Here is a 21,266-nt window from a genome sequence, read left to right as displayed (position 1 = left end):
TAAGCACAAAGCGTTTACGTTAATGTTTTCTTCGTGCATTTAAGAGATCGGAATTTATAATGAATTCAGCATTAATCATTCATTGGTAAACGGGGGGGGGTGTGCTCAAAGTGAGCGAATTTCGGTTCGTATAAGATCCGGATGGTTGGGGTACAAACAAAATGATCGTTTCATGTGCACAAAACAAAAGAAAATGCTTCACATTCACATTTCACAACTAAAACATTTTTCAAGACTTATTCAAACGGATCTTTCTTCTTCTTCTTCTTGGCGTAACGACCTCTTGGTCATGCCTGCCCGTGCTTGTTTCCCTGTTGTACGTGGATAGTCAGTCCTCTCGTACAGGGGAGGGTCCGGTCTCGGTTGGGATTCGAACCCTTGCCGTCGAGGTGCTGAGCCTCGGCGCTCATGGGCCGATTTTCTAACCGGCGCTACCGCTCGGCTGTCGCGGACCCCCTCAAACGGATCTTTATAAATAGTAATATAGAATTTACCCAAACAAGTACTGAACAATAATCAAGCACAATTGTGGATTGCCAGTAATAAGTGTGGTAGATTTTTATTAGATCATACGAAGCACGCTTGAAAAATCATATAAACAATTATTGAGATTATTCATTTCTAATTCTGGAGCACATTATTCTGCATTCCTTCAGCTGTAGCAATACTGGAAATAATCGGTCAAGGAAAATTAATTACTAATTTCATTACTGCTAGTTCGAACCAAAAAGAGGTCGGCTGTTGTGACTATAATAAGTCTTACCATTTTGCGATCATTAGCGTCGGTTGTTGTGCAGCATCCAGTGATGTTTCCTTACACAGCCGTTCTCGCCGCATCCTGGTACGCTGAGGCACTGTCCTTGATGAGAAATTAGGCACCACTGGCAAAGGTTATTCTTTCGTACCACCTTCCAGCGATCCTTTACGCCCATTTCCTCGAAGGCCTCGCACTCTGCCAGCGATTGACAAAGCGAGTTGATGCCACACACCATACATGGCGTGATGTAGTAAAACAAACGATGTGCATTTTCGGCGGCATGCAGGATCCAGCCACCGAACTCGTCAAGCAATGGACCTTTCGGAAGCTTACGAGCGTGGTCATTCCACTCGCCCTCAGCAAAGTATGGTAAGTTGGCAACAAATTTCGGTAGGAGCTTATTTTCGTGCGACGGATCTATGTTGCCTTTTTCGTCTCTTGCATAAGTTAAGATTTCGTTCACACGCATAGCATAGTCGTATAGGATTTCCCCTACGGTACCCTCCTCCAGGAGATTCTGTAAGTTCTGCAACAGTTTTTCGATTATTTTAACCTGTTTATTCGTGTTTTCCATCGGTTTATCGATGGCGCTGGTTCCTTTCGCAGGCGGCGCCGGTGGTGGTAGCAAGGCCTCTAACGGTCCATTTTGGCTTGCGCTTAGATTATTACTTTTCTCTGCGATCTCTAACTTTACTGCTTCAGCCATAGTGTATTTACGTCTTTTTACCTCCCGAAACAACGTACGTTCAACAATAAACTGCCGGTCTTTTCCATGGCTAAATTCCCGCTATTTTTTGGTTTTGCAGTGAATATCGTTTTCTCTCTCTCTATCTATCGTTCTCTCTCGCTCTTGGCAATGTTGTGAGTTGTTATAGCAACCTTGGACTGTTTAGAACATCTTCGATACGCACAGTTTAGAACAGTGCGGAGTTCAAATATCTAAAATGATAATGTTCTATGAAAGTGTTTCCCAAAGATGTATGGAAAAGGATAGTATAATTATAAAATTTAAAAAAATTAATAATTTTTTTCCAAATTTTAAATAACATCCAGATATTGAAAAATTGGTGTTACATTGAAAGGCCGTTTTTACTCACCATAACAATATGCGAAAAGAAAATAAACAAAGGAATAATTGGCTTTCGTAAAGTAAACACTTCATAACATAATCAAACAAACGCGCAAAGGTCTAAACAACCGGTCACAGCTTAACGCAAGGTCTTGCGTTTGCCGGGGGTTAAATGGCAGTTGCGTACGTTGTTTAAGCAATGAACACAAAATAACGGACCCACGGTGAATTACGTTAACGTACGTGCGAGGATTCGTAATATGGGCCCGGCGGGTGGAATTCCCGGGAGGATCATGTTCCCAAGTACGTTCGAGAAAAAGCTCTACTAATAGCTTCCGATTTATACGCAGCCAATTTAAGCACGAAGCGTTTGCGTTAATGTTTTCTTCGTGCATTTAAGAGACCGGAATTTATAATTAAACCAATGAATGATTTATTAAATCATTAATTGGTATAGGGGGGGTACAAACAAAATGATCGTTTCACGTGCACAAAACGAAAGAAAATGCTTCACATTCACATTTCACAACTAAAACATTTTCCAAGACTAATTCAAACGGATCTTTATAAATAGTAACATACTATTTACCCAAACAAATGCTGAACAATAATCAAGCACAATTGTGGTTTGCCAGTAAGAAGTGTGGTAGATTTTTATTAGATCATACGAAGCATGCTTGAAACATTAGAAATATTTTGAAAACATTTTATCGAAATGATCGATAGTTCATTGAAAAATCATATAAACTATTATTGAGATTATTCTTTTTGAATTCAAGCTAGTAGGGAAAGCATTGTAAGCACGTAATATAGAAGCGAGTGCATCGTAGCAGTAATTCCTGGCATAAGAAAAAGAAAAAGTACTTGAATATTACATTCGAATTTAAATTCTGAAGCACATTATTCTGCATTCCTTCAGCTGCAGCAATACTGGAAATAATTGGTCAAGGAAAATTAATTACTAATTTCATTGCTGCTAGTTCGAACCAAACCGTTGTCGGCTGTTGTGACTATAATAAGTCTTACCATTTTGCGATCATTAGCGTCGGTTGTTGTGCAGCATCCAGTGATGTTTCCCTGCACAGCCGTTCTCGCCGCATCGTGGTACGCCGTAGCACCGTCCATGATGGGAAGCTAGGCACCACTGGCAAAGGTTATTCTTTCGTACCACCTTCCAGCGATCGTTTACGTCCATTTCCTCGAAGGTTTCGCACTCTTCCAGCGATTGACAAAGCGAGTTGATGCCACACACCATACATGGTGTGATGTAGTAAAACCAACGATGTGCATTTTCGGCGGCATCCAGGATCCAGCCACCGAACTCGTCAAGCAATGGACCTTTCGGAAGCTTACGAACGTGGTCATTCCACTCGCCCTCAGCAAAGTATGGTAAGTTGGCAACAAATTTTGGTAGGAGCTTTTTTTCGTACGACGGATCTATGTTGCCTTTGTCGTCCCTTGCATAAGTTAAGATTTCGTTCACACGCATAGCATAGTCGTATAGGATTTCCCCTACGGTACCCTCCTCCAGGGGATTCTGTAAGTTCTGCAACAGTTTTTCGATTATTTTGGCCTGTTTACTCGTGTTTTCCATCGGTTTAACGATGGCGCTGGTTCCTTTTGCAGGCGGCCCCGGTTGTCCCGGTTTCACAATGGGCGCTGAGGAGCAAGTCTCCTTTGCACCGCCGTTCGCTTGAAGGCGTGCTATTTCCTTGTCTTTTTCCTTGACCATAAACATGGCCGATTGGCTAAGCTCCTTCCAGGCTTCTATTTGTCTCTTCAATGAAGCCATTTCCTTCTGCGCCCACTTCGGTAACTGTGATAGATGATTTTCACACATCACACAACACTTTTCGGTCGCCTTTGATTCAGATTTCGGGTACTCGAAATTATTGAAAAGAGTTTCCTCTATTCCGAACCTTGAACTGATGCAGCAAGTGTTAACTTGTAAACTTCTTTGTGTCCGACGCTAAAATCGATTGCGCAGCTATTCTTCCTCGAAACTGAAACCGTTTGAGCAATGCCTTTTGTGCATACTGTATTCAATTGCAATTTCTTTCTCTCTCACTCATTCAAATCTCACTGGTTGACACATTCCTACCCACGCATCAGTGCCTACGCTTATCAAGAGAGTTATTAGTACAACATACTCAAGGTTCGTATAGCTTAATACGAAAAAAAACGTTAAAAAAAGTTAAATCAAAATTAGAGGGACATGAAACTCTATGCTCTTTATTTGATTAGATTTAAAGTAGGAATAAAAAAATAATCATAGCTTGTTCCGGCTACGCTATCTATTGCATTGAGTCTGCGCAAATCCAGCTTTGGCGGGGTACGAAAAAATACATTTTACAATTTACAAAACACTCCATGCACATGGAACTCAAATACAAGTCAAGTTGATTTCAATTTTCAAACACAACAGAAAAATATTTTTTTTTTAGTTTTATTTTCGAAGTTTTTTTTAGTTTTATTATAATTACATTAATCGTTCAACTCTCCCACACTCCTGAATTCACATATGGATATAAGTTTTGAGTGATAACATGATAACAATAATTCAATTAATTCCAGGAATGTTCATCCACACATGTTTTTTTTTTCATTAATTTCTGCTGACCATTAATCGTGGACACCAACAATGTGCAAGAGCCAATTGTGTAGGGTGCTGCATCCTCCTACACCGCAGGGTGTTTTATTGGTGCACGTGCCCTTATGCTGTTTGAGACAAATGGTACACAGCTGATGTACATGCACCACCTCATTCCAACGTTGGGCCGGGGACATCCTACGAAATACGGTACAATCCTGCAATGAACGACAGATTTTAGCTGATTTTTTTTTGCCACACGCCAAACATTGCCCTTTGGGAGTTTTCGTTTGGCGCGAAAGTTGGGCCTGTAAGCGCTCAGCATCCATCCAGACTTTGTCAAGCCACAAAATTAGGTCCACAAGCGAATCCTCAGGGTATTTGTCGTAAAGCTGGTTATACTGCATGCGGACAAACGGCGGCATGTGTTTTACTAGCTGCGCAATCATGACCTCGTCATACAATGGATCGAGCATGCACTCGTACTTATTGGAGAAAAAGCAGATTTCTTGCGCAAGATTAATGTACGCGCTAAGCTGTTCCATTCCGCTTTTCTTTTTGGCAATCTGCTCTATTTTCTTCGTGTGACTGCGAATGTAAATGCAGTCTGGAAGTTCTTGTTTGGTCTTCTTTTCCTTCTTTTTTGGCTTGGGTCCATTGCCTCCCGTTTTGGCTGTTTTTGTAGGCTTGTTCTGAGCTGCGGATGCAGCCTCCTCTTCAACCGGCTTTTCCGGCTCACTCTTGGCCGCGGGTAACAGCTCGCCGGTTGGAGCTGCAGAAGTGATATCTTCGACCGGCTTCTCCGGGTTACCCTCAACGGTAGGGACATCTTCAACGGTTCGAGCGAAAGAAACAATGCCTTCAGCACTACCGGTCGATCGTAGACGGGCAATTTCGACATCTTTATCCTTGACAAGCGCCTGTGCCTCTACACACAGTTCCTTCCACCCTTCCAACTGCCTACGAAGACATTCGATTTGCTGCTGAAGCGATGCCGTGCTGGAATCCATTGGGTCCTTGTTGTTTTCACATCGCTTTGCGGACGCCTCAGCCGCCACGTTTTCCGCGATTTGCAAGCCTTCACCTTCCACAGCGTGTTTCTCCGAAGCCTCTACCTTGATTTTGTCCGCCATCACAATTTCACAGCTGTACGATCCAAAGCGTCGCACGTTCAACAATAAACTGCCGGCTTTTTCTCAAGGCTACGCAAGGACGGCAACAATTTGACTTGGCTACCGTGAAAAATCAGTTCGTCTCGCTCTAGGTAGCCTAAAACGTCAACGTAGTATAGCAACCTTGGCATATTTAGAACAGCTTCATCGCGCGCAGTTTAAGTTCAAACGGCGAAGTTCAAAATGATACGTTTAACGTGATGGGGTTTGCCTAAAAATCATGTGGAATAGTAATAATTGACTTATTGTTTAACAAAGCTACTTGTTGAATATTCCATTCCGAATGAATGCTTTTACATTAACAAACTTTAAATAAAACACAAACAAAAACAAGGAAAATATGGCTCTTTTGAGAACGACACCTAACTTACGAAAGAATTGTCTCAAGTTTTTTAGCTGAAATTGTAATATCTTTATTCGATAATCTGTTATAATTAAGAAACCAAAACAACCGATTAACCTTCCGGAATTCACATTAACAGGGGAAACATATTAGAGGCGGAAATACATCATGAAGATAACATAATTATAGGATTTCTATAGCTTTTTGCTGCGATTCTTGTGTAATGATGAAAGCGTAATGAAAAATGAGTCACCACATTGATTGCAGCTAATGTAGATCAGAAAACGTTAACCTGAGGATTTTTGTGCAGCATCGAGTGATGTTTTCCCGTACATCCGTTTTCGCCACATGGCATTTCATACTTGCACCGGCATCCAATATGATTCGTTAGGCAAAACTTGCAAAGGTTATTTTCTCGTACCACCTTCCAACGATCGTTGACGTCCATTTCCTCGAAGGTCTCGCACTCCTCCAGCGATTGACAAAGGGAGTTGATGCCACACACGATACATGGTGTGATGTAGTAAAACCAACGATGTGCATTTTCGGCGGCATGCAGGATCCACCTGCCGAACTCGTCAAGCAATGGACCTTTCGGAAGCTTACGGACGTGGTTATTCCACTCGCCCCCAGCAAAGTACGGTGCGTTGGCAACCAATTTTGGTAAGAGTTGTTTCTCGAACGACGGATCTATGTTGCCTTTGTCGTCCCTTGCATCCATTAAGATTTCGTTCACACGCATGGCGTAGTCGTATAGGATATCTCTAACGGTACCATGCACAACGGGTTGATTCTGTAGCTTTTTCACATAATTTTCGATTACTTTAGTTTGTTCCTGTTTAATCGTGTTTTCCTTCGTTTCCAACGCGCTGGGTCCGGCTAGCGACGGTGGTCGCTGTTTCGTAGCCAGTGGTGAAGCGAAGCCCTCTTTTGAACCTTTGTTCGCTTGAAGGCGTGCTATTTCCTTGTCCTTTGCCTTGACCATAAGCATGGCCGATTGGCTAATCTCCTTCCAGCCTGCTATTTGTTTCTCCAATGAAGCTATTTCGTTCTGCGCCCAAGGCGGCAACTGCGATACCCGTTTTTCACACATTTCCGCAGCACTGCTCGCTTGACTTTGTTCACTAACGGAATCTACGACAATGGCAAAACGAGTTTGCTCGACTCGTCTCGACGTTGCGCTGATGCAGCAATTGTAGACTTGCAAACTTGTTCACGTTCGACGCTAAAATCGATTACGCAGCTAGTTTTCCTTGGAATTGTTTTCCAATTTCTTTCTCACTCAATCAGTCAAATGCCCAAGGATTCCATAGCTAACTACAATGAAGATAGTCGAAATACTGTATTTTGACAAATGATAAATTCTTGAAATTTCGATAAAGTAGCATTTATCTTTATTCTGGCAATCAAGGTTATGTCCCAAGACCTTGATTACTAGAATAAAATATTAATTTCTTGGATGGAGCTTTACGGTTTGAACAATTCGTAAAATTAAACTTGTATTTCACTTACTGCCATCTGTACGTATAATTTTTCAAAAAGTGAAAGCTGAAACGAAGAAGTTTTATCATTGTTACATTTGCCTGCAGCATTGAAAATATGATGTTTTTCGACACGGTTAACCGTGTTTTAGTGCTACTAAAAAAACCGAACAATTGTTTTAGTGCTACTATACGAACACATTACACTTCCCACAAGAAAAGAAGAAATTTTCATGTTTAATTATTTGAATTAGAAAATTTATTCGTATTTCTGTTTGAATTCCTATTCCAACTTCGCATCAACAAAATTCGTTTGAAATTGTAAAATAAAGAAAAAAAAGTCGTAACTTCAATCAAATTACATATTCGAATTTCCTAATTCGTCCTAATTCTTTACCTATGATGATATGATGGTCGAAACAAAGGCAATGTTTCGATTACGCGAATTGACCAACCAAAAAGTTCAATCGTGAACGCCTACAATATGCAATAGCCAGTGATGCAGGGTACTGCATCCTCCAACACCACACGGAACTGAGTTGGTACACGGGTCATCGTGCTTTTTGAGACAAGTGTAACACAGCCGATATATACGCACCACCCTATCCCAGCGTTGGGTCGGTGTCATCTTCCGAAATACGGCACAATCCTGCAACGAGGGACATCCATCTTTTTTGCCACAAGCTAGACACTGTAAACCTTTGCTTTTTTTAGGTACGGGTATTTTTGCTTGGAACAAACGTTGCGCATCCCCATTGTCCAAAACATCTTCAGTGATCTCATGGACCCACAGACTGAATTCCTCCAGTGATTCCTTATGGTAACTACCTTCGCGAAGGTTATCAAACTTTTCGCGAGCATACCTGGGCATCAGTTTAATCAGCTGTGCTAGCAGTGTCGCATCGTCCGACGGATCTATCTTTCCATCTTTATCCTCTGCAGCCATGCTGACTTTTTGCACCATGTGGGAATAGTCGTAAAGCACTTCGAACTCATTTATCGCCCTAGTGTCGTTTTCCGTGAAACTCTTGATGAGATGCTGAATTTGATCGTTGTTGGGCAGTTTATTCTGCTTGCCATTGCTTTTCTTCTGTTTTGCCTTGCCTCCATTTGCTTGAGTGGCATGCTTTTCCCCATTGCTCTGGAATGCTGCTACTCTGCACCACTCGGCTTTAACTGGTTTTACTTGTCCTTTATTCTGAACTGAGGGCGCAGTCCCATTAGTTTGAGCCGTAGTAGTAGTGTCTTCGTCCGGCTTTTCCAGCTTAATCTGCACCGTGGGTGCAACCACGTTGGTTTGAGGTGTAGAAGTGATGTCCTCTGCATTACAGGTCGACGATCGCAGCCGGGCGATTTCCGTATCCTTATCCTTAATCAGCGCCTGTGCTGACCGAAACAGGTCCTTCCAGTCTTCCAGCTGCCTGTGCAACGTGTCAATTTCCTTCTCCAACAACGATACCGTATTACCGTTTTCCGATTGTCCGTTTTGATTACCACACTTTTTGCTGGTGGTTTCCAGAACCTCTTCCTTTATTTTATCAGCCATCGCGTTTTCTCAAAAATATTCGACCCAAAGCGTCGCACGTTTGACAGTGAACTGCCGGCTTTTTATGCACAACTACCCGATGACCAAATTGCTTTGTCTACCGTGATCATTGTTTCCTCTCTCTCTCTCTCTCTCTCTCTCTCTTCCTCTCTTTCTTTCTTTCTTTCTCACACACTTACAAGCTCACTAAAAAGGCAACGCTTTTAGTAAATTTCAAATGTTCAAAATATTCCGTGAACGCGGCGGTATATAACATAATTTTGTGGAAATGATCCCATCCTCGAGCATGGAAAACAAAGCAATCATTTACAAAAGGAACATGTTCTTCGAAGTTTCGGGCATAAAACCGTAAAAACTCCATATGGAAAACATATTGAAAGACGAACCACTTCGGGGCGATAGTGAAAAATTGCGAAAACCCGATTAGCTTGATCAGGGTGAAGCAGCCACGAGTAGAGAAAGAACCGGCTATTATACAGCCCGTTGCTGCGGGCCATTTGAAGTGGCGTGTAGATTGCGCCCATAAAAAAAAACCCAAAACAAATTGCAAACCTTTCTGTTTCAAGTTCGGATTCATGAGCCCAAATAAATAAACAAGTCGAAAATGACACGATTCATCGGGGACGAGATGTGTAGGCGAGCGTAAAACGATAGCGTGTACTCGCAGGATGCAGGCGATAAGCGTCGGTCTCCGTTTAAAGAGGACAAGGATAACGTATCCTATCCAAACTAAGAGCATAAAATTACCCGAAACGTGTTGTTTTTAAACATGTGGCCAACACATGTGCGATGTATCGGAGTAAGGCAGTGAAAGCGAAAATGCGTAAAGTGAGAAAGCATACCTAGAAAAGTAGTATATAAGGACATAGTTTTGGGTAGAACAAACTCTTGCTTTTTAAGTTTGTAAAGGCATGTCGAATGGAACGTGTAAGTCATTTCTCTCGAGGGTTGAGCAACAATGCTCTTTTGCATTCCCTTCGGATGTTGCCTGCTAACGCTACGTGTATTTACCATACCATCGAAAGAATAATGGATCCTACAGTGAAGTCCATTGCCAGGTAATAGGTCATCTGATTTTACGAAAAAAACTGTTTGAAAGAAAGTTCAGGTGGAGTTTTTATCACAGCGTAACAGCCAACAATGTAAAACAGCGATGCGGCAATATCTCACATGATGAAAGTATTACACAATTAGCACCATTTTCAATCGCAATAAGCCGCAATAGCAGCGAGAAAAATAGTGCAATGCTTTTTCGAGAGTAAATTTTTATCATAAACTGTGAACCAATTCAGCTCCATGCAGGATGGTTTCGGAAACATTTGTTGATAAAAACGTGCTGTTCTTCTCTTAACAAAATACTATACGGTTGGCATTCTTTAACAAACATATTCGTATTAGGATCTTTCAATTACATTTGAGAATTCGCTTTGATAGATAAATGCATATGCAATAATTAAAAAAATAAAAATGTTACGATTATTCGAGGGTTGTACTTTTGGTTGTCCTCCTTGCTTCGTAGGTTCTCGAGTAATTAGAGGTTGAAAGATAACGCATCCGACGAATTAGAGCACCTTCCTCCAATTTCATGCGAAATAAGGAGCAAATCTGGAATGGAAAACATTCGTAAATTTCTGTCACATACCAAACATTTCCCATCGTTACAGGGTAGGGTAGGTGGCACATGAAACATAACCTACTCGTACATAAACTGGCTCATTCGGTCCGTAGCATCCTCTGCCACTTCATTTATCCAGAAACCGAATTCAGCGAGTGATTCCTTGGGCAGGTTGTAGTCGAGCTTGTTAAATTTTGCACGGGCAGACCGCGGCATAAGTTTTATTAGTTGCGGCAACAACGTAGCGTCGTACGAGGGATCGATGTTGCCTTCCGTGTCCTCGGCTGCTTGGCAGATTTGTTCCGCCAGATCGACATAATCAAAAACGGCATTCATTTCGTCATGCCTGCCGTGGATAGCGCGTAATTTGTTCATAAGATGGTGAATCCGATCGTTGTTAGGACGAGGCTCCGTACTGCCACTAGCTTCAGTGTTATTCGCAATTGTATTTGCTACAACATCCTTTGAGGCTGGGTTTTCCGAAACAGCGTTGCTTGTTTCAGCTGCAGCAGTAAGGACTTTCGTACTACCGGCTGATCCGAGCCGGGCAATTTCAGCATCCTTTAGTTTTATCAGCGCCTGCGCCGATTGCCACAATTCCTTCCAGCCTTGCATTTGCATGCGCAGTGTTTCGATTTCCTCTTGAAGCAACGCGTTGGAATCATTTCGGCTGTCGCTTTTCCTGTCGGGCTCGGGTTGCGATGCTAAGGAATTGCTTACATGATTCTCGCTGATTTTTGCCGGGTCCTCTACCTTCGTTTTGTCCGCCATCGTGGTTAATTGCCGTTCTTGATACGATATGCAAGCTGCTCAACAATAGACTGATGAAGCAGTTGGTGTTTTTGCAAATCGATCAAAAACGCGCCAATTTTCTCTTGGGAGAGTGCACATCGTTTTATCTCTTTCTCTCTCACACTCTTCTCGGAGTCGAAATTCGCAAATAGTGTAGCAACCTTGGTGCATTTAGAACATCTTCAGTGCGCGCAGTTTAGAACAACCGCTTGTTCAAATTGTCCCCAGAAAACGAAGTGAAAAGCAATATCATGGTCTAATGTAATACTAGTCATTAACCGTGAGCAATACCATCAAATAGTTTTGTTAAAAAAGAGTTGAACAAAGGGAATTGCCCAATCCAAAAGATGGAATCAAAAAGGATGTTATCGTTTCCAACCGATCTCCGTGTTGCATTTCCCGGTTGCTTTGACAATTTGTGAAACTGAAATACTTTGAACTGAAATAAACAAAACAGACCGACAAAAGTTGTTAACAGATTGTCGTTCCGTAACGGGGCAGATGAATCTTTTTCGTCTGTACAGAACCAGTCAAATATCTGTGCAAAAATACACCAGTATGAGCGTACCGAAAGTAAAACTAGCGCTTATTGATCTCAGTGGTACGTTGCATGTTGACGACCAGCCGACCGAAGGAGCCGTCGATGCGTTGAAAAGGTCCGTATGCCATCTGAGAATGCGCAAAGCAATGATCCAGGTCCTTTCATTACAGACTTCGGCAACATGGTGTCCGGGTAAAGTTCGTCACGAACACAACGAAGGAAAGTGTCCAGTCGTTGTATAGCCGGCTGCGTAAAATTGGCTTCGAGCTTGAGCGGGAAGAAATCTACGGTTCGTTAGCAGCCGCCTCTGAATACGTTCGCAAAAATGCTCTCAACCCGTACTATCTGCTTACGGACGACGCTCGGACGGACATGCCGCCCAATGACCCGGATCGTCCGATCGATGCGGTTGTGGTTGGGCTTGCGCCGGAACGGTTTTGTTACGAGCATCTGAACGAGGCGTTCCGGGTACTGCATCAGAAACGCAACGATAAACCTCCGACGCTGGTAGCCACCCACGAGGGACGCTATTATAAGGCAAAGGACGGAATCGCGCTCGGACCGGGTTGCTTCGTAAAAGGGCTCGAGTATAGTACTGGCGTAAAACCCGTTTGCATTGGAAAACCGAACGAATACTTTTTCCGTTCCGCGCTGCCGGAGGACATTGCCGTCGAGCAGTGCGTAATGATAGGTGATGTGTGTATCATGCTTCCCTAAATGTATGGTCAAAACAAAATTCGCCTGTTCAATGTTGCATTCCCACTTTCATTTAGGATCCAACGGACGATTGTCTCGGAGCGATGCAAATTGGAATGAAAGGTTATCTGGTGGAGACCGGTAAGTACCAGCCGGAGATGTATACTGAAGAAAATCGTCCGGCAGTGAGTGGAATATTTGCCACCTTCAGTGACGTCGTAGACTATATGGTTGGAAAAGCAAATAATGATTAGACACCATCTAGTATTATAGAATGGATGAAATTCATGTAAGCACATCCCACTCTTTTTTTAATTTTCTGATCAATCCAAGCCAATTTGCGATATTTTTTAAATTTCCATCAGTTATATAGAAAAATGTCGTGATAACATCTTGTAAAACATAGGTTCGTTCAAAGCAATTTCGATTTGAGTATGAATTTTTGCGACGTTTATATTTTTTCAACATTTTGAACAATGGGATGTGGCTTAAGGTATTTCGGATACGGTTAGTTGGGTATTTAAATAAATAAAATTTCGTAGTCAATTTTGTTTTCGTCGATTCTTCATTAATCGACTCATCACCATATGGTTCTTTTTATCGCCATTCATTTTGCTTGAAGTTTAAAGCAATATCATCCTAAGGTAATAATTAAGGGCAGCGCCAAGCCAACCATGCACACATACAGTTCCATCAGTTTAATTCTTCTTGATCTGTTTCACGGGATTGTTGCGCTTCTGGGGTGTCCACTTGAGGTAGGCAGGATCGACCATCAGCTTCGGTTTCTTGAACTGGGGCATCTGCAGGTGCTCCTGGATGAGCTTCACCGTGACGCAGATAACATGTTGGCCCTTCCAGTACTTGACCATGTTCATGGACTGCAGCGTGTAAATAATGTCCTCTTGCGTAATGCCTGACAATTCGCTTAGCTCCTTGATCGTGGTCGTGCGGTAGTCTTTGATCAGCTCGAGCAGCGTGTACGCCCAGTAGCTCCGGTAGCTCAGCTTGCCGAGATCGGAAAGCGGTTTCTCCGGGCTACCGATGATACCTTCGCGCCGCGACAGCTCGTAGCTGAACGCGATCAGCAGTTTACCATAGCCTTTACGTTGATAGGGTGGCAGAATCAAAATGCACGCTACGTTGTTTCCTTCCGGTGATTCTTTTTCCTTCGAAAAGTACCCCACGATGTGCTGACCTTCGCGATCGATCTCGCACAGCACGTAGAAGTAGAACGGGTCGACGTCGTAGTACAGCGTTTTGTGGTCGAGAAACAGCTTCGCCATCAGACAGAGCGTCTGGCAGTAGAAGCGATGATCCTTGCCGTCGATTTCAAAGATTGACAGTGTACCCTTGCGGTAGATCTCGTTACCAGGTGGTTGCCGGCGCGTACAGGTTGTTTTGTGAGCCTTCAGTGTCTGTGGTAGGCGCATGTAACGCAGACAGAACTCGCATACGTACATCGTGCCCACCTTGCCGTACTCTTCCGGGTAGGGCGAAAAATACCACGTGTCGATCTCGTACTTCCCGATGCGCAACTTGTCGATGTACTTTACCTTCGTGATCGCCTCATGTTCCTTCTCGAGGGCGGCTGTCGTTGGGTCCATATCGGCGTACGTTTTCTGCACGTGATTGATCTCATCGTGGCGTCGTTTCTGGTTGCGCGTAATTTTGCGATCCGAGTCACCTCCGTCGAGTGCATTCGGATCGCCCCCGAGAAGAATCATGCCGCCGGTTTCTTTCGAACCCGGCTTCAACCCTCCGCTGCAGCGATCTTTGGCGTTTGTGCTGCTCGAAGCAAGCGGACTTTTGCGTGCCGTCCCACCGTCACCGGTGGAATTTGCCGGACCGCCTACTTCACCGGAACCGGTCGGACTGCCGCCGGCCGTCATGGGATCGCTCGATATTCGATCACGCGTCACCCACTGGTCCAGTCGTCGGTTCAATCCTTCGTAGTGTATGTAATACTCGAGCTGCTTCGGATCGCACGGGTTTTGTCGGGATTGAATCAGTTGCGCCAGATGCCACGAACCGTCTTGCCGCTGTACCATGTACTCTTCACCGATAACAAGCTCATCTCTGATGCCCTAAAAAGAGACAAGTAGGCATTGAAAGGCACACCTAGGCTACTTTGTATCATTCACATACATCACCGCCAATGCCGTCCGGTGATCCGGTTGCACTGGAAACGCCATCGCCACCACCGCCCGTCGACGAATCGGCGGCTTTTTCTTTCACCTGTCGGGAGCTTCTGCCGCTACCGCCGCCGTCACCGCCGCTTGGCGATGAGGCAGAGGAGACGCTTGCATTCGCTTTGTTTTCCTTCTCACTGTCCGCGTTCGCACGGAGCGACTTTTGCGAAACCATTTTCCACTGGAATGTACGCCGCTCCCTCCGCGGTGGGGTCGAAAAGAACAGGGCACGCGTCGGAAAATCAATAACAGTTTGCGTTTTTTTACCTTTTTCTTCGCGAAAAAACTAGATGAAGCGTTTATTGCGACTCGACCGCTTGTCATACAACAACAACTGAGGTGAGGTTATGGTTCGCATTAGTGTTGACAGAATCGGGATTCGGAAGATTCGAAGATTCGATCCCTAGACGGATTCCAAAGATTCGAGTCCGGATAAAAGGACTTGCTTCACTGTTTCAGTGACCCACGATGGATTCAATTTCAATGATAACGCTGTCATAATTGTTTTTAAAACATAATAAATGCTACTCTTCTTGGAATAAACTCGGGAAAATCAGTTGGGCGCAGCGGTAGCGCGAGGAAACACCACGCCACAGGTGTGGGATCGAATCTCGAGTCTGGCACCCCGCGGTATTACGAACGGCTGACCACCGATCTATAATATACCGTCTTTCGGTCACACAAACTCTCTTCGGAGAAAGGTCTTGTCCCACTCGGGCATGTCGTGCCACTTAAAAAAAATCAGTTAGTCTGCATATTCCCAAAAAGGACTAGATTGTTCGCGTTGTTGTTGTTCGTTTGAATACAATTAGAAGAATAATGTCAACTATACTGATATTCTTATGTAAATCATTCATTAAATTAAATACATCATATGAAAAATCGGCATTAGATGAGCATGTATGATATGACGGATTGGGATTCGGATTCGGAGATCCGGATCTCAGAATGGATTTGAATCGAAAGACTCGAATCCCTGTGGGGATTCAGTTTCCTCATCACTAGTACGCATCATCGATAAAATGACAGTTATTGCGTTACAGTGTTGCCAGCAGAATCATCTTGGCTGCTCGAACCACGTCAAACTGCTCGATTCGAGCAACAGGCTGTAAAATGCAAGAATTTTTTGAAAAAGTGGCTGTTTTTTTTATTGTAGATTTAGTTTGAATATCAGTGGAACTTAGTGGAGCAACACATTCTAATATATACCTCACCAAACTTGAAACGACAAATCGTAAACAAAGTGCAATATTTAGAATCATATACAAAGTTCAATATGATTCTTTTAAATTCTAGTGCGTGGTTCGATAAAGGTTAACGATTTTTATTAAAAAAATGTCAGCTTCTTTGTTTTGGTAAAATTTATCAATCCACTAATAACCATTTCTATTTGTTTTGTATTTGTGTTCCCTCCTCGTTTGAAAACCTCGTTAGATATTCTGGATTCCTAATAACTATAAATTGCTTCTATCGTTCCTACACCACAAGACTCCAGACAGTTCGACGCGAGATAGCTAATCTTCCTGTAAAAGATTCCCCCACCTCCCTCTTAGGCTAGTACCCAAACCGTACACAATCATGACGTTATCATGGCGAGGGTATCAATGTTTTACGATAAACAACAATACTATAGTACATCGCTTTCCCATCAGCCGATTAAGACTTGGAAAAGCTTTAAAAATGGAGGCACGTGCTTCGCGTTGGTCCAGTTCAGCGAAACACCTGCCAGGCAGTGGGTCGTTGGTAGAGAAAAAATAATCGATAAGTATGGCATCTTCCGTGCGCCTCGGGCTCGTCCTGCTGTCGCTGTTGTCCGTCGGCAGTCAGATGGTGGTGGGTCAACATGACCCCCACTTTACTGCCGGCCGCAGCGGAATCGTGCACCTGTTCGAGTGGAAGTGGAGCGATGTGGCGGATGAGTGTGAGCGGTTCCTCGCACCGAAGGGCTACGGTGGCGTCCAGCTATCGCCGGCCAACGAGAACATTATCGTCCGACTGGATGACGGTTCGCGCCCATGGTGGGAGCGCTACCAGCCAATCTCGTACAAGCTGGAGACGCGCTCCGGTTCGGAGGCGGACTTCGCGGAGATGTCGCGCCGTTGCAATGCGGCTGGCGTGCGTTTGTACGTGGACATCATCATCAACCACATGGGAGCGACGCAGCCGGTGGAACCGGCACCGGGCACCGGAAGCTCGACGGCCATTCCCTCCGACCGTCAGTTCCCAGCGGTTCCGTACGGTTGGCCCGACTTCAACACACCGTGTGCCATCAACAACTGGAACGACCCGGTGGAGATCCGTAACTGCGAGCTGGTAGGTCTGCACGACCTCAACCAGGCCGTCCCGTGGGTGCGCGACCGTATCGTCGACTTCCTGAACCACCTGATCGAGCTCGGTGTGGCCGGATTCCGAGTGGACGCCGCCAAGCACATGTGGCCCGAAGACATGGAGGTGATCTTCGCTCGGCTGAACAACCTCAACACGGCGTACGGCTTCGCTCCTGGCTCGCGTGCCTTCCTCGCGCAGGAGGTCATCGACATGGGCCCGCAGGAAGTGGTCCGCAAGTACGAGTACACTCACCTCGGCACGGTGACGGAGTTTATGTTCTCGTCCGAGCTGGGACGTGCGTTCAGCGGCAACAACCCACTCCGGTGGCTGTCGAACTTTGGTGAGGCTTGGGGTCTTCTGCCGTCGCGCGATGCCTTCGTGTTCATCGACAACCACGACAACCAGCGCGGCCACGACGGAATCCTCACGTACAAGCAGCCGAAACAGTACAAGATGGCGACCGCTTTCGCGGCGGCCTACCCCTACGGACAGCTGCGCACTATGAGCTCGTTCGCGTTCACCTACTCCGACCAGGGTCCGCCGTCCGATGCCCAGGGTAACCTCCTGTCGCCCATCATCAACGATGACAAGTCGTGCGGTGGCGGGTGGGTGTGCGAGCATCGGTGGCGTCAGATCTACAGCATGATCCGGTTCCGCAATCTGGCCTGGGGTACGCCCGTCCAGCACTGGTGGGACAACGGCAACAACCAGATCGCATTCGCGCGCGGCTCCGTCGGCTTCGTCGCGTTCAATCTCGAGCCGGTCGACATGAACGTCATCCTGCAGACGGGTCTACCGGCCGGTATCTACTGTGATGTCATTTCCGGCGCCAAGGAAGGCGAAACCTGCACCGGCCAGCGCGTGATAGTGGAGCCGAATGGGTACGCCTCGATCTTCATCTCCGCCACCGCCGAGGACGGAGTGCTCGCCATCCACAGTGAGGTAGGTCACCTAGGGACAGCTGGTTACTGGTTTGATTTTTTCATACGCATCACTCCTCCTTTTCCTCTTTTCTCCGTTTAGTCTCGCCTGTAAGCCGGAGGCACCACCCAAGGAAGCTCCTCGTAGGTGTCGACGTTGTACTGCAGCCACCGGAAGGCGCACAGTTTCGAGCAGAACAGCGCACTCAGGAGGAAGTTTCGGGCGTACTCTCTTCTGCAAATAAACCAACCAACGAGAGAATCTTGATAAGCACACAAGCTTCGAACTGCGTCTTGCGTTTATCTGATATTCAATTCGAAAGCGACATCGATTACCGCTTGGGGTAGGCAATACTGATACCATTGTTGTTTCTCAAAGTGGTTGTACTTCCCTATGGGAGAAACCAACCCGTTTCGCAAACCGATAACCATATACTTTATCAAACTGTTACGTGCTATCTTTCCACATCTTTTAGGTACGAAGAAACGAAAGAAAGAAAACGCACGGTGGCAATCACGATAAGACGATGACATAAATTTCCTTTCAGGGCGTCGCGTACGGGTTCGGTTTTTGATTATTTGACTATCGGTTTTTGCAACTGATACATTTGTTTTGCAACATACGTACAAGAGTACGAACATTTTGGTGTTTCTTGACGTTTCCAGGTAGTTCAGTGAACTCTCATTTGATAAGCAGAAAAGCTCTTTATACTTCTTTAATAGATGCATTCATCCATGTGATAGGTATTTTACATCAGCTTCTCGATCGAGAACACTATAGTAAACCACTATAGCAAATCTCATCGTTTAATCCCGAGCAGCATCAAGAAATGTTACTGTTGCGGTAGGACCTGACCCGATGAATAAGCCTTGGGCCACTCGCCGATAATGGGAGCCGTTATCAGTTGATGTGGGTGCATGCTAACCATCGGGGTCAATGTACAGTTTCCGACGATCGCGATCGAATCAGGCACGGCAGCTTTGCACTTACTAAAACTTGTTAGGTTTTAGGCAAAGAACCGGGCTTATAGTTTTAGCGAGCAGAATCATAAAACATAAATGTTACTAGTTAAGTTTAACCAACGAAAAATGCACATCTCATCGATTAATGTTGATTTTTCGCAAGTTTACAACAAAAAACGTCAAAATGAAGTCTTAACAATATGTTTTACAAATATTTTCATCCATTGAGTATCAACATAAAAACTATAATAGGCATTAACAACTTTCTAATACACAAATGAGTGAATGCAAAAAGAAATAAAACAAATATGTTTTTGTTCTCCAACATCAACTGCATGTTGCATGTGGACTGGATACTATTTTCTTGAATAAATGTTGTTGCTAAAGTTCCTTAAAATTCAATTTAAATCAAATTCTTCCTTTCCACTGCAATAGCTTGTGAGATAGTTTAGCTTTGCGAACGAACCTAAAGTGTCTCGTACGTTAACGAAGCGCTATTTTTTATTAACTGACATAAATAAGCCGTAATTAAAAAAAAATTAAAATTTAAATTTGTTTTTTGAGACTATGAACATGAGTCTTTGGCTGGTTACCGATGAGCTTGATCAGTAACTGTAAACTTCCGTCCAGGAGAAAACTTTTCGAAAGAAGACCGAGAAATTATGTGATCAATTAATTCTTATCACGTTAAAATCTAACGTGTAGCTTCCAACGCGCTGTGAATCGCTAGTAACGTGAGGTTGATGAGCTTTTTCATTTGAATTATGAACTGATAGAAAATAAACAATAAAATTTATTTACGTAAGTTATTGATTAACGTAACCCGATTGTTAGGCGGGTGCAATGGAGGCGCATGGTACTTCACGGCATTCGATCAGAGTATGGCGAATTCATGATCGAACGTACAATGTGTGAAACATGGCTTACCTTTTAACCAACACCAACACAGCTTCAGTGAATAGGTCCCTTCCACACGGTACACTGGAACAGCAAGCCACCGGTCCGTGAAGCAACCGGTCGGAGAGAGCCCAAGGAAGATTGATCTTTTCAAGAACCTCCCCCGCAACACCGTACAGGGCACAGGCTCGTAACGTCGTTTCTAGCAGTGTTGCTGGAGACTGCGAAGCGTCGCGATGGCTTTTGAGGGCGAGCAGTTCGGCGGGAAAGTTAAGAACGTACGGCACTGGCAGACATTGGACCTTCCGGTAGCAGGGTGGATTGCGTATCCGCCGGATCCGGTCCGCCAGTGCGTCGTAGTCCGGTTGGGCGTACCGTTCCAGGGCCAGCGGACAGTGGGTGAGACTGTGATTTCCCCCGAACAGTCGCAAGAACTGCAGTGTTGTTGTGTTGATGGCGAATGGAAGCTGGAACAGATTGCAACGTTCGGCAGAAACGTAGCAAAGCCGTGGGAGGTTGAAGAGGCGCGTCGGAATGGACACGAGGCCTGGATTGTCGTCAAGGATAAGATCCTGAAGGGTAAGACACAGGCTGAGCTCAACGGGGATACTTGTGAGACGATTCTTGCGCAACTCCAACACTTCCAACCGTTTCAAGTGTCCAAGCTCTAAAACGAACAAGCTTATTAGAAGATGAAACCTAACCTGTAAAGCGTACTTTGGTCTCACCTGGGGGTAAGTGGGTAAGCAGATTCCCATTCAATAGCAGCCTCGTTAGCCGCCCCAGTTGGCCTAACGTGTGCGGTAACCGTTGCAACGAGTTGTCCGAAAGGTCAAGCGTCTCGAGGCACTCCAAGTGACCGATCTGCGCCGGAAGCGTGTCGATCACGTTCCCGGCCAGACACAGGAACCGCAGGTGACACATGTCCACGAAAAACCAGCTGGGAAAGTCGCGGATCAGGTTTTCCTTCAAGTAAACCTCCTCGATCTCGTCGCTACCGTCGCCCCTCAGTTCCTCCTCCGGCACCGAGCGGTAATCACGGTAGCTGAGGTGCAGCACACTCCGGAAACCACCACCGTCCATCCTGAGGGATGACTCTTACACCACGGTTCACTTAGAGCAGATTTCAAAATTTTCGACTCCCAAAGCGATCGAGCTCAAAGGTTGTGCTACTCGGTGGCAACGTTTCAAACTATCTCGACTCAGCTGTTTTCGAGTCACCCAAAAATTTGCCCAAAACCTCGGCACATGCGCTGCCGATTAATCCTATGCTTGTGTTGGTTTACTGTTTTCCTTACGTTTTTTCTTCGTAATAATGGGGAAAAAATCAAATACCACGCCAAACGACCAATCGAGCGCACTTATAC

The 21,266-nt window shown here is 44.9% G+C and overlaps 7 protein-coding genes across 7 annotated transcripts; 2 read left to right on the top strand and 5 right to left on the bottom strand.

Moving 5' to 3' along the window:
* Nucleotides 1-623: 623 nt before the first annotated feature.
* On the bottom strand, nt 624-1,349 carry LOC131259107 (uncharacterized). The gene is made up of 2 exons (XM_058260531.1): nt 764-1,349; nt 624-667 (listed from the first exon to the last, which is right to left on the bottom strand). Exon 1 carries the CDS (start codon nt 1,329-1,331, stop codon nt 777-779), a length of 555 nt encoding a protein of 184 aa, XP_058116514.1. The 5' UTR covers nt 1,332-1,349; the 3' UTR covers nt 624-667; nt 764-776.
* A 1,104-nt stretch (nt 1,350-2,453) lies between these two features.
* On the bottom strand, nt 2,454-3,839 carry LOC131259104 (uncharacterized). The gene is made up of 2 exons (XM_058260526.1): nt 2,853-3,839; nt 2,454-2,756 (listed from the first exon to the last, which is right to left on the bottom strand). The coding sequence occupies exon 1, from the start codon at nt 3,664-3,666 to the stop codon at nt 2,866-2,868; it is 801 nt and encodes a 266-aa protein (XP_058116509.1). The 5' UTR covers nt 3,667-3,839; the 3' UTR covers nt 2,454-2,756; nt 2,853-2,865.
* A 6,490-nt stretch (nt 3,840-10,329) lies between these two features.
* LOC131259105 (uncharacterized) lies at nt 10,330-11,401 on the bottom strand. The gene is made up of 2 exons (XM_058260527.1): nt 10,656-11,401; nt 10,330-10,563 (listed from the first exon to the last, which is right to left on the bottom strand). The coding sequence occupies exons 1-2, from the start codon at nt 11,342-11,344 to the stop codon at nt 10,542-10,544; spliced, it is 711 nt and encodes a 236-aa protein (XP_058116510.1). The 5' UTR covers nt 11,345-11,401; the 3' UTR covers nt 10,330-10,541.
* A 421-nt stretch (nt 11,402-11,822) lies between these two features.
* On the top strand, nt 11,823-12,959 carry LOC131259102 (haloacid dehalogenase-like hydrolase domain-containing protein 2). Its single transcript, XM_058260525.1, has 3 exons — nt 11,823-12,021; nt 12,077-12,602; nt 12,680-12,959. Exons 1-3 carry the CDS (start codon nt 11,867-11,869, stop codon nt 12,854-12,856), a joined length of 858 nt encoding a protein of 285 aa, XP_058116508.1. The 5' UTR covers nt 11,823-11,866; the 3' UTR covers nt 12,857-12,959.
* A 175-nt stretch (nt 12,960-13,134) lies between these two features.
* Nucleotides 13,135-15,129, bottom strand: LOC131259091 (histone acetyltransferase KAT8-like). Its single transcript, XM_058260510.1, has 2 exons — nt 14,748-15,129; nt 13,135-14,686 (listed from the first exon to the last, which is right to left on the bottom strand). Exons 1-2 carry the CDS (start codon nt 14,964-14,966, stop codon nt 13,301-13,303), a joined length of 1,605 nt encoding a protein of 534 aa, XP_058116493.1. The 5' UTR covers nt 14,967-15,129; the 3' UTR covers nt 13,135-13,300.
* Nucleotides 15,130-16,558: 1,429 nt separating this feature from the next.
* On the top strand, nt 16,559-18,295 carry LOC131259095 (alpha-amylase B-like). The gene is made up of 2 exons (XM_058260514.1): nt 16,559-18,061; nt 18,143-18,295. The coding sequence occupies exons 1-2, from the start codon at nt 16,559-16,561 to the stop codon at nt 18,152-18,154; spliced, it is 1,515 nt and encodes a 504-aa protein (XP_058116497.1). The 3' UTR covers nt 18,155-18,295.
* Nucleotides 18,166-20,982, bottom strand: LOC131259098 (leucine-rich repeat-containing protein 28; the record flags this gene model as incomplete). Its single annotated transcript, XM_058260520.1, has 3 exons — nt 20,628-20,982; nt 19,930-20,566; nt 18,166-18,274 (listed from the first exon to the last, which is right to left on the bottom strand). Coding segments are annotated over exons 1-3 (1,101 nt in total), but the record flags the coding sequence as incomplete, so codon positions are not given.
* Between the last annotated feature and the right edge of the window lie 284 nt (nt 20,983-21,266).

The sequence above is a fragment of the Anopheles coustani genome, chromosome 3 (genome assembly GCF_943734705.1).
Source record: "Anopheles coustani chromosome 3, idAnoCousDA_361_x.2, whole genome shotgun sequence".
Taxonomy (NCBI): Eukaryota; Metazoa; Arthropoda; class Insecta; order Diptera; family Culicidae; genus Anopheles; species Anopheles coustani.
The sequence above is the reverse complement of the archived record's forward strand: the minus strand, read 5'-3'. Positions and strand labels throughout refer to the sequence as shown.